Raw genomic sequence first — 19,153 nt, 5'->3', positions numbered from 1 at the left:
TCTTAATTATCTCATAGAGAAATATTTTCACCTTATAGTCTTTCTCCTACCATCATCTAAATCCCATGATGCTCCCAGTTTCTTGTGCATTAGTTTCTTCTTAAAGAATGAGCCCCATCTTAAAGCAAAAGTTATGCACATGTGTGATACTGAGGGAAGGCAGATCTCAGTGTCAACAAACTCACCATTAATATAAACAGTCTCTTATGCATGAACCTGAAAGGTGTTTTCAATTTGTCATTCTTACAAAAAAAGAAAAAAAATCAAAAAGACTATGCAGGACTTAGATCTATGCATCTATGTACAACTATTTCTACAGAATAAATTCATACAAGGGGACCTGCTGGAAGAAGGATCTGTACATTTTTTAAAGTGATATATATATAGCCAAACTGCCCCCAAAACTGCACCAATCTATACTTCTAGCAATAGTGTATAAAAATGCCTGTTCCTCTCTATTCATCAGAATTGGGCATTATCATTCTACTTACCTTTTGCAAAACTAATTATTAAAAAGTTCTTATTGTTGTTTGAATTTACATTTCTTCTAAAATAAAACTTAGTTTAATAGTTTCTCAAAAAGTTATAACATAAACTTGTCATATAACCCTGTAATTCCATTCTTAGGAATCCACTCAAAAGAAATAAAAATACATGTCCACACAGAGAACTACACACAAATGCTCACAGAAGCATTATTCACAATGGCATAAAAGTGGAAACAATCCAAATGTCCATCAACTGATGAAAGGATCAATGAAATGCAGGATATTCCTACATGGAATATAATCTAGCCATAAAAAAGAATGAAGCACTCAGGAATGCCCTTGTGGTCCAGAGGTCAGGACTCCACGTTTTCATTGCCAAATGTGCAGGTTCAATCCCTGGTTGGTGAACTAAGATCCCTGCAAGGCATGTGGTGTGGCCAAAAAATAACAGTAGTAATAATTTTTAAAAGTGGATGAAGTACTGATACACACTACAACATGCATGAACATCAAAGAATACTGTAAGAAGTGAAAGAAGCCAGACCTCTCATGAGTATGGGGTTTCTCTTTGGGGTTATCACCCCAAAGGGTGGGAGATGAAAAGATTCTGAAACTGTAGTGATGACTGTACAATTCTGTGACTATACCTAAAAACTACTGGGGACTTCCCTGGTGGCCCAGTGGTGAAGACTTCACCTTCCAATGCAGAGGGTGCAGGTTTGATCCCTGGTCAGGGTGCTAAGATCCCACATACCTCACAGACAAAAAAATCAAACAGAAAACAGAAGCCATATTGTAACAAATTCAATAAAGACTTGTTCAAGTCAAATTCAAGATTACATATAGTATATATTTTATATATTTATATAGAGATGAATAGAAAAAAAATCCCAGAAGGATAGAGACTAAACTATAGCAATAGTTTGCTCTGGGTTCTAAGATTACAGGGTCATAGATACTTTTCACAAGAGGGAAAAAAAAGATTTCATTGACCCCGTTGTTTATGAGCTTTCTTCTACTCAAGGTTGGTAGCATATAATTTTTTTACAAGGAACATGTATTACTGGTTTAATCACTTTAAAATTTTAAACAATGAATTTTATAACACCTTCAAAACTATTAAATTAAGCCTTGATTCAATGATATATATCATCAGTCTGATAAATTTTGCCATTCTTTCATGCATTCTGGCCCTTTAAAAAAAAATTAAGTAGTAGTGATTATTCTAGTCACTAAAACCTCCCCAAATGAATGTCTCTCTGAAGTGACAACAGGACACTACAGAGTACGAACTGTTTTAACTGAAACATTCCCAGGCAGGACAAACACTACTGTTCAGGATAAAAGCGCCTGCTGCAGAAGCTGAGGACGGAGTGCTCTGGCAGTGTTCCCCAGGACTCCAGACACAGGAGGCCTCCTCCTGCCTCTTCAGACACGGAAGCAACACTAACTAGCTTTCTGAAAGCAATGCCCATGAGAAAGCTAGTGTTTCGTAGCAAGAACATTGGGAAGTGAGAGATAGAAAGGTATTAGACCATCGGAAAAATGCCCAGAAAGCTTTGGGGTATAGCATTTAGCCACAAGAATAAACTACCAAAATCTAGAGGGAAAACAGCATACAAAGACTCAAAGAACAGGGAAAAACATTCTTTACAGATCTTTTGTAGAATGCCCCTTCACAAAGAAAATTAATTTTGAAATATGGGAATTTTATTCTAGAGTAAGTAAAACACTTAAGCTGTATGTATACTGCTCCTCTGTCCATTGGATTTTCAGGCAAGAATACTGGACTGGGTACCATTTCCTACCCCAGGAATCTTCCTGACCCAGGGATTGAGCCCACGACTCCTGTGTCTCCTGCACTGTAGGTAGATTCTTTACCCACTAAGCTATATATATTGCTAACTAGTAACAAGTCTGTTTTTGTTTTATTATTAATCATGTCCTGTGCTTAGTCACTCAGTTGTATCCAACTCTTTCCGACCCCATGGGCTATATCCCACTAGGCTCCTCTGTCCATGGGGATTCTCCAGGCAAGAATACTGGAGTGGGTTGCCATGTCCTTCTCCAGGGGATCTTCCCAATCCAGGGAACGAACCCAGGTGTCTCACGCTGCAGGTGAATTCTTTACCATCTGAATCACCAGGGAAGCCCAAGAATACTGGAGTGGGTGAGTGAGTGAGTGAAGTAGCTCAGTTGTGTCTGACTCTTTGTGACCCCATGGACTGTAGCCTACTAGGCCTTTCCCTCCATGGGATTTCCCAGGCAAGAATACTGGAGTAGGTAGCCTATCCCTTCTCCAGGAGAACTTCCTGACCCAGGAATCAAACCAGGGTTTCCTGCATAGCAAGTGGATTGCTTACCAGCTGAGCTATCAGGGAAGCCCATATGAAATGCAAAAATGTAAACAGTACAGAAAACTATAAAGAGTATAAGTAAAGCTGCAATGGCAATTCTGGTTTTAAGTTTATGAAGCAATGGAGAATTCAAATTGGCTTTTCACAGTCTGCCCCATCCTCCCCTCTAGTCACTCACACCACAGCTCCATCAGCAATGCCCACCATCCAGTGGTGACTGTTATTAACAAAATAATGCCAATATATCTAAAATGTAAACTGTAGGATTCTTGAGCTTACCGGTCTGCATTTAGTAAAAAGAGCATGGACTATAAATTAAACCAGTAAAGTGAGTACTCAATAAATATAAAGAAATAAATGAAATGACTTGTGTCTTGCCCTCGCTAACCCTAGGTTAATGTGTTTCTTTTTTTTTTAATTTTTGAACACAATTTTTAAAGGTTATTGCATCTGAGTTACTGCAAAGTACAGGCAATACTCCCCATGTTGTACGATGCATCCCTGAGCCTGTCCTACACTCAACAGTTTGTACGTCTTCCTCCCTCACCTCTGTAGAGCCCCTCCCCCACCACAGGTAACTGCTAGTTTTGTTCTGTTTAAGTCTGCTCCTTTTCTGTTATAGTCACTACTCTGTTGTATTTTTTAGATTTCACATATAAGTGATATCATACAGTATCTGTCTTTGTCTTATTTCACTTTGCACAATATCCTCCAAGTCCATCCACATTGCTGAAAATGACAAAATTTCATTCTTTTGTATGACCGAATAGTATTTCACTGTACATACACATACACACACACACACACACACTTATCCATTCATCTGTTGATGACACAGGTTGCTTCCATATCTTGGCAATTGTAAATAATGCTGCTAGAAACACTGCACCGCATGTATGTTTGAATTAATGGGGTTTTAGGGGGGTTTTTTTGGATATACACCCAGGAGTTAGGTAAATGTGTTTTAATTTCTCTGGATTATATGTATGAAAGATATATTAATATATATACACAGAATATGTATGCATCCATTAATACATATGCACAGAAAAAATTCAGGGAAAGGCACAGACTAAACCTTAAAACTGGTTCTTCTCTGGGTTACAGAAGTTCAGGGGCAGAGTCCTGTGATAACAAATTAAAAAGAATGTGTGTGGCACTTCCCCTGGTGCCATAGTAGATAAGAATCCACCTGCCAATACAGGGGACACGGGTCTGATCCTTGGTGTGGGAAGATTTCACATGCCGTGGAGCAGCTAAGCCCATGAGCCTCAACTACAGAGCCTGCACGCTGCGACTACTGAAGCCCATTCGCCTAAGGCCTGTGCTCTGCAATGAGAAGCCAAAACAATGAGAAGCCCGTGCACAGCAATGAAGAGTAGCCACTGCTCGCCTGCATGCATCAATGAAGGCCCACCACAGCCAAAAATAAACAAACAAAGCATGGATGTGAAGGTACTTACAGTATATTTCCAGGAGAGAAAATATAAAAAGACACACTCCTGCTCATGTGTGGTCCAGATACTTTCAGAGAAAAGAAAGACACAGTGTCCTCTCTGCTTACAGAATGATCTCCTGCTGCTTTTTGATCTGGTGGTTATTATATCAAGTGTTTCTCCTATCCTGACCAATATCCAAGAATTAGAGGGAAATGGATAATAGTGAGTCATCCACTTATCCCCACAGACATTACATACCAGCTTCTTCTCACTATTCAGATGAAGAGTAAGCAGAAAGCTATAAGTTGAAAAGAAGGGAGAACCTTGCTTCTGACCACATAACTTTGAGATCCTCAAAGGTTTGACTGAAGTTAAAATATACATTTGAGTGGAAAAAATCTAAAATAAGTTGGATGGAGAATATTAAAATGTGTATTGTTTAGGATATGAAGACATACTTAGCATATCTTTATAACTTAATACCATGTCTGTGAAAGGTGCTAAAAATATTTTAAAAGTTTCCATATCACCTTATTCACTTCCCCTAGCCCACCTCATGCCTAAATATTAAGTTTCTAACAAATGCAACATCTCTGGCTAAAATGCCTTACACACATTTCTAACAGAGCAGAAAAATAATAGCATGAAACTACCAATAGCAGATTTCAGTATCTCCTAACTTAACAAATCTGAGCTCTGAACTCTTAATATGATTTACCGGATTTTTATGACATTAAATATTATTTTGTTAAAAACTTTCAAAAGACAAGCTAAAGCTATCTCATGCTTTAAAAAGAATGTTCATTTCATTAGATTATTTACATTCAGAAATTTTCCACTTTTATAAAACAAAAATTGCATTACAATATACAATGCATAGCCTCACATACCTGTTTGGAATACAAGTTCTTTCCCTCCTACACCTGCTGCCTCCAAGTTAATAAATGCACGGACCAAGCTGGCCCAGGGGTGCTGGGTAATAAAACCATGACTGGCCTGAATGAGAGAAAACAAATACTGGGTAAACAATCTAATATTACTGAAGTCTTTATTTTTCTTTTTTAACAGATGGAGCGTCTATGCTGATGAGGCAAAGAAAAAAACAGAACAATCATTTTTTTCAGAGGCAGGATCTAAAGACATCCTCTGTTTCTCTCCCTCTGACTAATGGCCGTGTGCAGTTTGCTCAGTGGAAAGTCACTCATCACAGAAGGCAGCCTCATTCCCATGAGTGAAGCCAAACTGCATCTTTAGTTAAGTGTGAACCTGTGCAAAAGAAAACACAAAAAAGAAGGCACTATTCCTATGGTTGGGCATTCATGACGTGTGCCTGCCTCAAAGCATCACTGAAACTAGAAAACCTGAGCCAAATAATTATGCCATCGGAGAGCCCTATAATGAATTAAACACTGACAAGATGATCTGTCCTGAGTTTTCAAAATTAACCATGCATACATAAGTGGCTATCGATTTTTTTTAAGTACTCCATCAAAACCCATGTGTTAGCTATTATTACTATTCTCATTGTCACTATTACTCAAGCCTATTCTTTAAAATAGTGAAAGCTCACTTGCAAGACGTTCTCCTCAGCACCATTAAAGAGAAATATGACCGCATGAGATAAGGCTTCTGAAGATGTCGACAAGACACGAAGGACTTCCAGCATCACTGAACAGCTAACTGCGTCATCGCTGGCACCTTTAAATCAGAAAAACAGATTTGCTTCTCAGATTTTAAAACCTTTATAGCACAAACCATCATGGCAAGAACAGGAGTTTTCCTACCAAGGCAGCATCACAACAGCTGCAGTAGCACAGCTCCGCCATCATCAGGTAATAACTGCACCCACCAGCACTGACCTCCAGGAGGACAGGGATCTTTGGTTTGCTCTCTGACTTACTCTCAGTAACTCCAACTGTGCCTCGTCCCACAGCAGTTGCTCAGTTAGTATTTGTTAACTAATCAACTAGAGGGGACCTAAAGCAATACTGAAAACTGGCATTCTCATCACCAAAAGCAATTTAATTTATCCTTATTCACATCCTCTGTAGTATCTTCACTTCTGGTTTCCTATGTCATCTCCAACTGCCACCCACTCCCTTCCTGCTAGTTTTTCTGCCAAAATCATAAAAGCTGCAGATCACGCCACATTTAGAAGGGTCAGTTTGGATAGTGTGGCATTATTTTAAAAGTTTCTCCAAGGGGATCGTGTGATGGAAAAATATAAAGAAGACACCTGATGGAAACAAGAAAGGGGGTTAATGACCAAAGTATTAATAATATCCCTGGTCTAAGAATTGATAAAACAGAGGACCTTATCAAATCACTTAACCTCTTGATTCAGAAACTTTAGCTATTAATTAAAGGTGACTATAAAGGTGACTTTTGTACTTAAACACTTTTAAAAGGACTGTAAGAGGTAATTAAAGGAACTAACTGGATATTAGCTGATATTGTTAGCACGCTCAGTCATGTCTGACTCTGTGTGACCCCATGGACTATAAGCCCGCCAGGCTCCTCTATCCATGGGATTTTCCAGGCAAGAATATGGGAGTCGGTTGCCATTACCTACTCCAATTTGCTGGTATTAAGGAATTACTACTAAGTTTTCCAGTGAGGTATTCATGGTATTATGAGCATGTCAAAAAAAGAGTTCTTATCTTTCAATGAACCAGCCCAAAATAGCCACAGAAGAACTGATATACCTGAGATCTGCTTCAAAATAGTCAAGGGGAGGGGGTGGGGGAAGTACAGAAAAAACAAGACTGAACTGTTGAGAGAGGTACCCTCAGGTTCATTAAACTATTCTTTTGTATACACTTGAAATTTTCCATAATGAAAAGTTTAAAGAATAATCAAAGTAAATAGGCACAGCATTTCTGGGTTTACATGCTGGGAGGCAGGGTACTACAGAGATTAGTGTAGGTTTTGGAGTAAGAAAGACTTGGATGTAAATTCTAGCTCTGCCCCTTTTCTCCTTCCTGGACTGGAGGGCAAACTAATGATACCTACTCACAGGTGTGCTATGAGGACGACAAAGTAATGTAGAGTGTCTAGTATGCGTGTGGTAGGCATTCAGTGTCAGTTTCCCCTTCTTTTCTCTACACATTTATGGACTGCTTTGCAGCCAGCTAAAGTGTTTGTTTTGGTGCTGTTAAATTCAAGACCTCATTCCTGCTTGAGAAGAAACTACCTGTTAGCTATACTTGTCTTGAAAGAAAATGAAAGTGAAGTTGCTCAGTCGTGTCTGACTCTTTGCGACCCCATAGACTGTAACCTACCAGGCTTCTCAGTCCATGGGATTTTCCAGGCAAGAGTACTGGAGTGGGTTGCCATTTCCTTCTCCACGGGATCTTCCTGACCCAGAGATCGAACCCGGGTCTCCCACATTGTAGGCAGACGCTTTACCCTCTGAACCTCCAGGGAAGCCCAAAGTACTTGTCTTAGTAGTGATTATTGGACTGTAATTTAATCAAAGTGAAGCAAAGTAATAATTACCTCATTACTATCGAGCAGGAAGTACATGTAGCTATCAATAAAAAGTGCCATCTTTCAAGAACCAAATGAAATAAATGGTCTTTAACTTTGAGACTGTGAGTTACTTTAAAATAAAAAGCAGTAAAATTTTTCTTTATTCAAAAGAAGACAAATGGAAGTTGAAAGATATATATCTCTATAGGGTGGATTAAATGCTAAACTGTACCTTTATCATCTATTTTAATAGCTCTGGTGTCTGAGAACAAACCTAGAGAAGGGTCAGACATCTTTAAGAAAGAGAAGGAAAGTTAGAGGACGTATCAAAAGGGCTGTATGCTTAACCAACATCCCTTTCCATTTAGAATTATCATTGAAACTGAAGCCACCTCCAGAATAACAGCCTGGAACCGTGCAAACCCAAGAAGGTATTTATGGCCTTTCTGTGGGTAACATTACTCCTAACTGATATCAATTCCTAAGTTTCAGATCTCTTACTCAGAAGCACTCTTAAAAAACTCATGCTTCAATTTGTTCATCCACAAAAAAAATTTAGGTGATAGTCTATTTTTTAAATGTCTTTAACACTATCTTTAACAATTTATTAATGACAGAAATTTCCCTGAGATTGTTGGCATGGGTATCCTTATAAAATTTTAGTTAAAAATGGGTTCCAGTAACCAAATAATCCCATCCTTATGCCTGGACTCCATATATGATTTCTAACATTTAGCACTGTTTCTGACACTTGTATATACATCTTTCTTACATAATGCTCTTAAATAACCATGGTGTTAATTTGTTCTTTCCTAGATTTTAAGCATCAAAACAGTAGGCAAAGGGTGATGCTTATTACTGCTTTGAATTGGACATAAAAGACCACAAATTTCCCCAACACAAAAAGGTATTTCTGACTTTGTAAAAAACCATGAGTGCATGCTGATTTTTGAAAAAGCACATTACATTCTAAATGCAACTGGCAAGATTTCCAACTAAAGATATCCTAGTATAAAAAATTTTATCAAGCACATAAATTTTATTTTAGACTATGTATAACTCTGCATGTCTACATTGAACTTAATATTAAATAAATACTAATAACCAAAAAAAAAAGGATTTTTCATGCCAGTTGCTAGTCTACTATTTCACTCAAATTTAACCCTCACTTAATCCTCTAAGCAATGCCATTAAGAAAGTACTATTATATCTCTATTTTTCTAATCAGAAACTGAAGAAAGAAGAGGTTAAGTAGTTTGCCAAAGGGAACATTAACTACATCCTAATACTCTCCTTTCTTTCAAAAACAGCTAAAAGAACCGACTAGCCAGGAAACCCAGGTCCAGGCCCTGTCTCAGATCAGTGGTGGTCAGCTAAGTGTATTCCTGTCAAATGAGGGGACTGAACCAGATGCCATCTCACTGTAAAATGCTATTTTCTATTCTTCCCTATGTACATTCCCTAGCTACTGAAAACTTTTCCCTGAGGAATCTTGCTTTAAAAAACTGAAGTTGAATTTAGGAGATATTCATTCAACAAATATTTATTGTTTCAGGCCCTGTAATAAACATCAAGTACTCTATTTTGGTAAACTATTTTCAGGCAAGATTTATGGATTAAAAATTAATGTGCTCTAACAGTATGGCATCCCCAATGGATCAAAATTCTCACTTAACAGGTCGAAAGAAACTGCTAGGAGAATGAGTCTCCAATTACACGTCCCACGAAGGCCAAGACGGTTCTTTTATCCCATATTCCCAGAGCCTAGCACAACACCTAGCTGAGTAAACACTTGAAGGGGCAGAACCTAACTCCAGGACTCAAGAACACACACTGGTAACAATGATAAGGCTATTTCAGTCTGGTAGAAACACTCGATGCCCTGTAGCTGGGCTGCTGGCACTAATGTCTGAAAATTAAGTAAATAAAGCACTTGAGGGAATACTAAAAGGTAGAATCATAAAATTATACTATTCTAATTATCCTGTCTTCCACCACAATGGAAAAAAAGGGTTTGTCTTAAAAAATGGTGTCCCACAATTGCTCAAGCAGTTTGGAGTTAACAAACTTTGGGGGCTATGAGGACCTCAAAATGACCAAAAACAGGCACATACCTGGTGAGTTCGCCACCGAGTCAAAATGACAGTTAGCCAGGACAGCATGCTGGGCTCCAGCTCTAGGTTCCAGCTTTACCACAACATTGGTAATGTTGTCATAGTAGCTTGTAAACCCTCCCAAGAAGTCAATGCTAAAGGAGCCTGTGGGCCGTTGTACATCTACTGAAATCTTGTGAAGGCCGTTGCTTTGAGCTTCAATCAGTTTAATCTGTTCCAAAAGGTAATGTACCGTCAGAATTTCATTTTCTGGACTTCCTGTAATCCTGGGGCCAATGGATGTTATATGTTCAAGATAATCCCTGGAAGCAATGAAAAGAAGCATGATGACAGGGCGTGCTGGCTTAAAACTAACACTTTGAGCAACTTTCCCTCCACACTCTCCCTCCCCAAAAGACAAGTTCTTTGACATAAAACAAGTTCTTCTCACAAAAAAGGCTGCCTTTATTATTTCAGGTAACATGTGAAAATCACTTGCCAAGTTTCATCATTTTTTTTGCCTTCCATGAATTCATCCCTTCAGTTTTCTCCACCCACACCACTCCCAACTTCTCCCAACACCCACACAGAATTAATACAAGAACCAGGGAGTTTATTCAAAATGCGTAACTGCTGATAGCTAGATGGGACAGCAAACTATTTTGTCATACTCTGGACGGTTACTGACTCTGGGTTACTGATTCTAAGCAGCAGAAACCAATGAGCAAAGACAATTTAGTCAAGAGGTTAAATAAGCAAAGAAAACCTTTTTATTTTGAAGAATGGCCTCAGCCCTCCCAGTGTGCACATAGGGCCTAGTAACTTCAATTCAGGCTAAACCAACTCTACCCCTAAAACAAACAAAAAAATTTTTTGTCTTTTCACTGCATTCCAAATCGGGAAAAAAGGGGGCGGAGGTGTGTTTCAGGAAGCCTTTAAAAAAAAAAACAAGATTCCAGTGCTTTGTACTTAAAAGTTTTTTGAAACACAGTAGCTGTTGAAAACTCTGCAAGCATATGATTTTCTGAGCTTTGGTTTATTACAAAACCTGTGACTTAATTCACATTTTCTGGCATACTTAGAAGAAACCAATGAGCAAAGTTTTAATTAAAACAAAAAAACCTGACACACCAAGGACAAGCTCCACGAATCTCAGAACTTCTTAAACTGTAAAACTGTGAATGTGCCGTGTTCCAGAGAAAGCCTCCGTAGTGCTCAGATTTGAGACCTGTACCCTCAAAAACTTAGATCACTGCATTATTCCCTTCCGAACCCTCCCCGAAAACCTAACTGGGTTCACAAATTTCACAGCTTTGCGTTTGTATAGCAAGCAGGAGGGCGAGTAAAAAGTGTAAGTTGCTCTGAGAGATGGGGACGACTAACAACCAGAAAGTGGGTGAAAAAGCCGACCTAATTGCCCTGAGCACCAGCAACACAAGCTCAAACAAGGGACAGTGCGAGCCCCGCGTCCCTTAAATTGTACCTCTAGAAGGGGGACACGCGAGGCCACCCTCACTCCACCCCACGTGCAGCCGGACAGGGCCGGCGAGCCCGGGCGGTCCCGCGGGGCGGGTACACTCAGGTGAGGTGCCCCGGGCTGAAAAGGAAAGCACCGGCCTGGTGGAAGGGGCAGTACCTGGCTTGGTGCGCGTCGAACTCTCCCTGCTGGCCAACAGCGGCCCCGCGGAGCACGAGTTGCCGCAGCGAGAGCTGCACAAGCGCCCGCAGCGCGAGCAGGTAGAGCGCTAGCCAGAGCGCGGCGCGCGCCTCAGACAGTCCCGTCCCCGCGCCCCGGCTCGCGCCACCACCGCCCCCCTCCCCGCTCCGCTTCCGCGTCCTTGCGCCGCCGCCGCACGCGTCCGCCAGGGGCTCCTGCGCCAGGGCCTCCCTCTCCGGTTGCTGCGTGGCCGCCGGGCCGTCCCGGCGCTCCCCTCCGATGCGGTGCCGCCTTACGGCCCCCGACTCTGAAGCCCACTCCATGGCCACGAGAATCAGCAGCCCGTCCAACCGCCCCGGCCCGCGACAGCTCCAGGAGCCGCCGCGGCGGCCGCAGCGCCTCCTAGTGAGCGGACGGAAACTGCAGAGGGCCAAACTTCTTCTGATTGGCCGGTCCCGCGGCGCCGCGCCCCAGGTTCTTTGGGCAGATAGCCTGCGGCTCAGCGGCAGCGCCCACAGCCGACTGGGTGTGATGGGTGTGCCTTCTTATGCAGGGCTTCCCTGCCTGGTATTGGGACGCAGATTAATAAATGGACAGATAGCCATAAACTTGGAAACGTGAGAAAAGAGACTGCTTTTAAAAGACTGCACGAGGGTCATCATTTATGCATCATGAAGGCAATGGCCCAGCTTGCGCAGGGAGCATTAGAACAGGCTCTGAAAAATAGTAGGCTCCTAGTAAGGACGGGGGAGCCTGGTGGGCTGCCGTCTACGGTGTCGCACAGGGTAGGACACGACTGAAGCGGCTTAGCAGCAGCAGCAGCAGCTCTTCAGACTAGAAATAGGACTGCACAGAGGAGCCCTAGCCTCGTGCTTCCACGTAGTGTAATCTAATCACAGATCATCAAAACCATGTGAGGTAGCCACTGTCTCCATTTAACAGACAAAGAAAAATAATAGCTATTATTTCTTGAATACCTGCCATGAGCCAAGCACTGTGTTAAGTGCTTTAATACACTATCTCATTTGGTTCTCACAAGAATCCTGAAAAGAAAGGATTTTTTATTCCCACTTAATAGCTGAAGAACTTACAGGTAACAGATGAAGGACTTAAATCTAATTTAGTGGGCTCCCAAAACAGCCTCGGAGAAGGCAATGGCACCCCACTCCAGTACTCTTGCCTGGAAAATCCCATGGGCGGAGGAGCCTGGTGGGCTGCAGTCCATGGCGTCACGAAGAGTCGGACACGACTGAGCGACTTCACTTTCACTTTTCACTTTCATGCATTGGAGAAGGAAACGGCAACCCACTCCAGTGTTCTTGCCTGGAGAATCCCAGGGACAGGGGAGCCTGGTGGGCTGCCGTCTATGGGGTTGCACAGGGTCGGACACTACTGAAGTGACTTATCAGCAGTAGCAAAACAGCCTCTTGCTTATGGCACTCTGGAAAGGAAGGTTTCTTCCCTGCATGTTGCCCTGTGGGGGGATGAGCCCTGGTTTTAGAGTAGATCCTAGTGAGCATCTAGTCTTCTTCCTGCATGCTGCTGCAAGGAGCCTGTCTGCTTTAAAGCTCCGCATCTCCAACATGGAGTTGCTGTGGTACCCTATCTGTTAACCTAGAGACCGACTGGGAAGGTGCACTACCCGACTGGTCTGCTCCTGCCTATTGCTTAGGCCCACTTGAGACCAGGGCACTCCTTATTCCCAATTCTCCAGCCACACTGGCCTTTCAAAGTCCTTCCTGCTCACCATCTTTCCTTCCACAAGAGGATCTTCTCACGTGGTGAGTTGTCTAGAATGTTCTTCCCTCCTCTCATTGCCTAGTTTTAACTCCTCTTTATCCTTCAAGTCTTACATTAAGTGGAACTTCCTTAAGCAAGAACCTCCTAATCTAATGAATCCAGTTTCCCCTAATTGTAAGATCTCACGGCTCAGATCATGAACTCCTTATTGCCAAATTCAGACTTAAATCGAAGAAAATGGGGAAAACCAATAGACCATTCATGTATGACCTAAATAAAATCCCTTATGATTATACGGTGGAAGTGAGAAACAGCTTTAAGGGACTAGATCTGATAGAGTACATGATAACTATGGACAGAGGTTCGTGACATTGTACAGGAGACAGGGATCAAGACCATCCCCAAGAAAAAGAAATGCAAAAAGGCAAAATGGCTCTCTGAGGAGGCCTTACAAATAGCTGTGAAAAGAGGAGAAACGAGGAGCAAAAGAGAAAAGGAAAGATATAAGCATCTGAAAGTAGAGGTCCAAAGAATGGCAAGAAGAGATAAGAAAGCCTTCCTCAGCGATCAATGCAAAGAAATAGAGGAAAACAATAGAATGGGAAAGACTAGAAATCTCTTCAAGAAAATTAGAGATACCAAGGGAACATGTCATGCAAGTCAGTTCAGTTCAGTCACTCAGTCGTGTCCGACTCTTTGCGACCCCATGAATCGCAGCATGCCAGGCCTCCCTGTCCATCACCAACTCCCGGAGTTCACTCAGACTCATGTCCATCAAGTCAGTGATCTGGCCATCCAGCCATCTCATCCTCTGTCATCCACTTCTCCTCCTGCCCCCAATCCCTCCCAGCATCAGAGTCTTTTCCAATGAGTCAACTCTTCGCATGAGGTGGCCAGAGTACTGGAGTTTCAGCTTCAGCATCATTCCCTCCAAAGAAATCCCAGGGCTGATCTCCTTCAGAATGGCCTGGTTGGATCTCCTTGAAGTCCAAGAGACTCTCAAGAGTCTTCTCCAACACCACAGTTCAAAAGCATCAATTCTTTGGCACTCAGCTTTCTTCACAGTCTAACTCTCACATCCATACATGACCACTGGAAAAACCATAGCCTTGACTAGACAGACCTTTGTTGGCAAAGTAACGTCTCTGCTTTTCAATATGCTATCTAGGGTGGTCATAACTTTTCTTCCAAGGAGTAAGCGTCTTTTAATTTCATGGCTGCAGTCACCATCTGCAGTGATTTTGGAGCCCAAAAAATAAAGTCTGACACTGTTTCCACTGTTTCCCCATCTATTTCCCATGAAGTGACGGGACCAGATGCTATGATCTTTGTTTTCTGAATGTTGACTTTTAAGCCAACTGTGGGCTCAATAAAGGACAGAAATGGTAGCGACCTAACAGAAGCAGAAGATATTAAGAAGAGGTGGCAAGAATACATGGAAGAACTGTACAAAAAAGATCTTCATGACCCAGATAATCACGATGGTGTGATCACTCACCTAGGGCCAGATATCCTAGAATCTGAAGTCAAGTGGGCCTTAGGAAGCATCACTACAAACAAAGCTAGTGGAGGTGATGGAATTCCAGTTGAGCTGTTTCAAATCCTAAATGATGATGCTGTGAAAGTGCTGCACTCAATATGCCAACAAATTTGGAAAACTCAGCCGTGGCCACAGGACTGGAAAAGGTCCGTTTTCAATCCAATCCCAAAGAAAGGCAATGCCAAAGAATGCTCAAACTACTGCACAATTGCACTCATCTCACACACTAGTAAGGTAATGCTCAAAATTCTCCAGCCAGGCTTTAGCAATACGTGAACCATGAGCTTTCAGATGTTCAAGCTGGTTTTAGAAAAGGCAGAGGAACCAGAGATCAAATTGCCAACATCTGCTGGATTATCAAAAATACAAGAGAGCTCCAGAAAAACATCTACTTCTGTTTTATTAACTATTCCAAAGCCTTTGACTGTGTGGATCACAATAAACTATGGAAAATTCTGAAAGAGATGGGAATACCAGACTACCTGACCTGCCTTTTGAGAAACTTATATGCAGGTCAGGAAGCAACAGTTAGAACTGGACACAGAACAACAGACTGGTTTCAAATAGGAAAAGAAGTACGTCAAGGCTGTATATATTGTCACTCTGCTTATTTAATTTCTATCCAGAGTACATCATGAGAAACGCTGGGCTGGATGAAGCACAAGCTGGAATCAAGATTGCTGGGAGAAATATCAATAACCTCAGATATGCAGATGACACCACCCTTATGGCAGAATGTGAAGAGGAACTAAAGAGCCTCTTGATGGAAGTGAAAGAGGAGAGTGAAAAAGTTGGCTTAAAGCTCAACATTCAGAAAACAAAGATAATGGCATCTGGTCCCATCACTTCATGGGAAATAGATGGGGAAACAGTGGAAACAGTGTCAGACTTTTTGTGGGGGGCGGGGCTCCAAAATCACTGCAGATGGTGATTGCAGCCATGAAATTAAAAGACGCTTACTCCTTGGAAGAAAAGTTATGACCAACCTAGATAGGATATTAAAAAGCAGAGACATTACTTTGTCAACAAAGGCCCGTCTAGTCAAAGCTATGGTTTTTCCAGTGGTCATGTATGGATGTGAAGGTTGGACTATAATGAAAGCTGAGCACAGAAGAATTGATGCTTTTGAACTGTGGTGTTGGGGAAGACTCTTGAGAGTCTCTTGGACTGCAAGGAGATCCAACCAGTCCATCCTAAAGGAGATCAGTCCTGGGTGTTCATTGGAAGGACTGATGTTGAAGCTGAAACTCCAATACATTGGCCACCTGATGCGAAGAGGTGACTCATTTGAAAAGACCCTGATGCTGGTAAAGATTGAGGGCAGGAGGAGAAGGGAATAACAGAGGATGAGATGGTTGGATGGCATCACTGACTCAATGGACATGAGTTTGGGTCATGACTCCGGGAGTTGGTGATGGACAGGGAAGCCTGGTGTGCTGCAGTTCATGGGGTCACAAAGAGTCGGACACAACTGAGCAACTGAACTGAACTGAATAGCTTCCTGTATGCATGTAATTATTTAGTATCTTCCTCATTAGATTGTAAGCTCCATGAAGGCAGGAATCATATCTGGCTTTGCTCACCATTTCATTTCCTTCTCTTAACACAAAACATGATATGTACTATGTTGTCAATAAATATATCTTATGTGAATTAATGAAATCATAACAGTTTTATGGCAGAAGCATAATTTTAGATCAATAACATCCTTTTTAGTCTTTAAGACCCATGAGACCAAAGACAATGTCTATCTTATTTCTTTGTTACTGTGTCCCCAGTGCTTAGTCCTGTGCCCAGCCCATGGTCATTGCTCAATACATATTTACTGAATGAGGAAATGAATATATATTGTCCTTTGTAAGAACCCGTTCTCTTGCTGTCTTGTTTCCTTCTAAAAAGTCAGCACTTCCATTATCTTTAGAAGGTAAAACCTCAGCAGTGCCTCTATCCAACACAAAATGACAAGATGTAAAGGTCTCTAGTTCCTAAGGGTAAGGCTCAAACATCTCATGGTCTTTTAAACTTTACACTGTGACTTGCTGAGCTGGGTGGATGTCAGAAAACCTAGGGATAAGTTCTACCTCTCAGGAGCTGTGTTACAATTTAAGTCATTTGAACCTTCTTTTTCTGAACACATAATGTTTGCTAAGCATTTCCGACAATATTCCATGGGAGGCAATGTGCCCTAGTAGAAAAAAAGCCTGGTTGTCAGCAGTGGGGCTGACTCAATTCATCTGGCCTGACAGGCATGTTATTTTTTTAATGTGTCCCTTTATGACCAAGTAAGTTAAACCAACTTGATGGGTATTGAGAGTCCCGAGTCCCTGTTTTGCCATCTCTCCATTATTTCCTATTAACCTGGCCAAGGCGAGTGGAAGGGCATGCCAGCTGTCAGGTTTCAGGTGAATTACCAGTCTCGGTCTTCCACAGAGGTCATCTCACGGCCTGTGTGCATTCTTCCTTGGAAGAGGGGCTAGTAGGGGCATATGGTGGAAGTTCTCTAGGACTGACTTTAACATCAAGGGAGGTGCCAAGCCAAGAGGTGAAAAGAGAATCCAAACCATTTGCAAAAGACAGAGCAGATGTCAGAGGCTAACAGAGGATCAAAGACTGAGAAATCAAGAACAGTGATTCCAAAGGCAAAAGAGATCTTTGATAAATACTGTGGACAGGTCCTGTTGCTACAGCAACGGGATTATATGTACTCACTTGAGGTGGTGTGAGGATGGGTCAACTATGTTTAAACGTGCAGGAATAGGGCGTATGCCCAGGTTCAGGAGACACCATTAGTTTGTTTTCTGGTTTGTTTATTTGGGGGTCAGAGGGCAGGTTTAGATCCCATCAGGCTTAAGTGAGGGCCTCAGGTGCTAATGGACAATTGGTCTTCCCAATTATGCCACTCTGCAAGGGAACATTTGCGAGCTGGTGACAATGGTCAGCTACAGGAAGAACCTGCATTAAGCCAGGCAGCCTGGGAGCTAACAGTGCTGGTAGAAAAGAGCTTTCTCAAGGGCACAGAAGCCAAATCTGCAAATCCCCCTTTTGTTCAGAGTTTTTCTACCCCCATGAGCTGAGCTGTCCCTGGAGCCTAGGAAGAGGGTGATAGTACACCACTCTTACCTCCCCTTCAAACTCCAGGCTGGTCCCTCCTGTTCCTTAGTGTCCTGTCACTGGTGGCCACACAGGAGGTAGAAAACCAGTCCAGTTGCATTATAGCTGAAGCCACCATGTCCAATTACCCTTTTTCATGGCCAATTGGAAAGGAGATGCTTTATGGGCAGAAGACCTAAGGAGACATTTCTCCAAAGAAGAAATACAGATGGCCAATAGACATATGAAAGGATGCTCCACATCACTAATTATGAGAGAAATAGAAATCAAAACTACGATAAGGTATCACCTCACACCAATCAGAATGGCCATTTTAAAAAGTCTACAAATAATAAATGGTGGTAAGAAGGAGAAAAGGGAACCCTCCTACACTACTGATGGGAATCTAAGTTGGTGCAGCCATTGTGGAAAACAGTATGCAGGCTCCTCAGAAAACTAAAAATAGAATTATCATATGATCCAGCAATCCCACTCCTGGGCATATATCCAGACAAAAAAAGTGAAAGTGAAGTCGCTCAGTCGTGTCTGACGCTTTGCAACCCCATGGACTATAGTCCACCATGCTCCTCCATCCATGGGATTCTCCAGGCAAGAATACTGGAGTGGGTTGCATTTTCTTCTCCAGGAAATCTTCCCAACCCAGGGATCGAACCCAGGTCTCCTGCATTGCAGGCAGATGCTTTAACCTCTGAGCCACCAGGGACGCCCCCAAAACTATGACTCAAAAAGAGATATGCACTGCTATGTTCATAACAGCACAATTCACGATAGCCAAGCCATGGAAACAACCTGAACATTCATCAAAAAGAGGGATGGATGAAGAAGCTGTGGTATATGCATACGATGGAATACTACTCAGGCATAAAAAAAGAACAAAATAATGCCATTTACGACAACATGGATGCAACTAGAGATTGCATACTAAGTGAATAAGTCAGAAAGAAAAAGATAAATACCGTATGATATCACTTATATATGGAATCTAAAATGTGATGCAAATGAACCTGTCTATGAGACAGAAGGAGAAGGCGATGGCACCCCACTCCAGTACTCTTGCCCAGAAAATCCCATGGATGGAGGAGCTCGGTGGGCTGCAGTCCAGGGGGTCGCTAACAGTCACACATGACTGAGCGACTTCATTTTCACTTTTCATTTTCATGCATTGGAGAAGGAAATGGCAACCCAGTCTAGTGTTCTTGCCTGGAGAATCCCAGGGACAGGGGAGCCTGGTGGGCTGCCGTCTCCATGGTCGCACAG

The 19,153-nt window shown here is 42.1% G+C and overlaps 1 protein-coding gene across 2 annotated transcripts in view; it reads right to left on the bottom strand.

The window, feature by feature from the left end:
- ERMP1 (endoplasmic reticulum metallopeptidase 1) overlaps positions 1 to 11,828 on the bottom strand; it is a 58,831-nt gene extending 47,003 nt beyond the window's left edge. For both annotated transcript variants that reach the window (XM_068974433.1, XM_068974434.1), the window contains exons 1-4: positions 11,485 to 11,828; positions 9,870 to 10,171; positions 5,855 to 5,982; positions 5,175 to 5,280 (exon numbers count right to left, since the gene is read on the bottom strand). In XM_068974433.1, the coding sequence (XP_068830534.1) occupies positions 5,175 to 5,280; positions 5,855 to 5,982; positions 9,870 to 10,171; positions 11,485 to 11,828 (880 nt within the window). The remainder of the gene's footprint in view (positions 1 to 5,174; positions 5,281 to 5,854; positions 5,983 to 9,869; positions 10,172 to 11,484) is intronic.
- Between the last annotated feature and the right edge of the window lie 7,325 nt (positions 11,829 to 19,153).

Source organism: Capricornis sumatraensis, chromosome 6 (genome assembly GCF_032405125.1).
Source record: "Capricornis sumatraensis isolate serow.1 chromosome 6, serow.2, whole genome shotgun sequence".
Classification (NCBI taxonomy): Eukaryota; Metazoa; Chordata; class Mammalia; order Artiodactyla; family Bovidae; genus Capricornis; species Capricornis sumatraensis.
The sequence above is the reverse complement of the archived record's forward strand: the minus strand, read 5'-3'. Positions and strand labels throughout refer to the sequence as shown.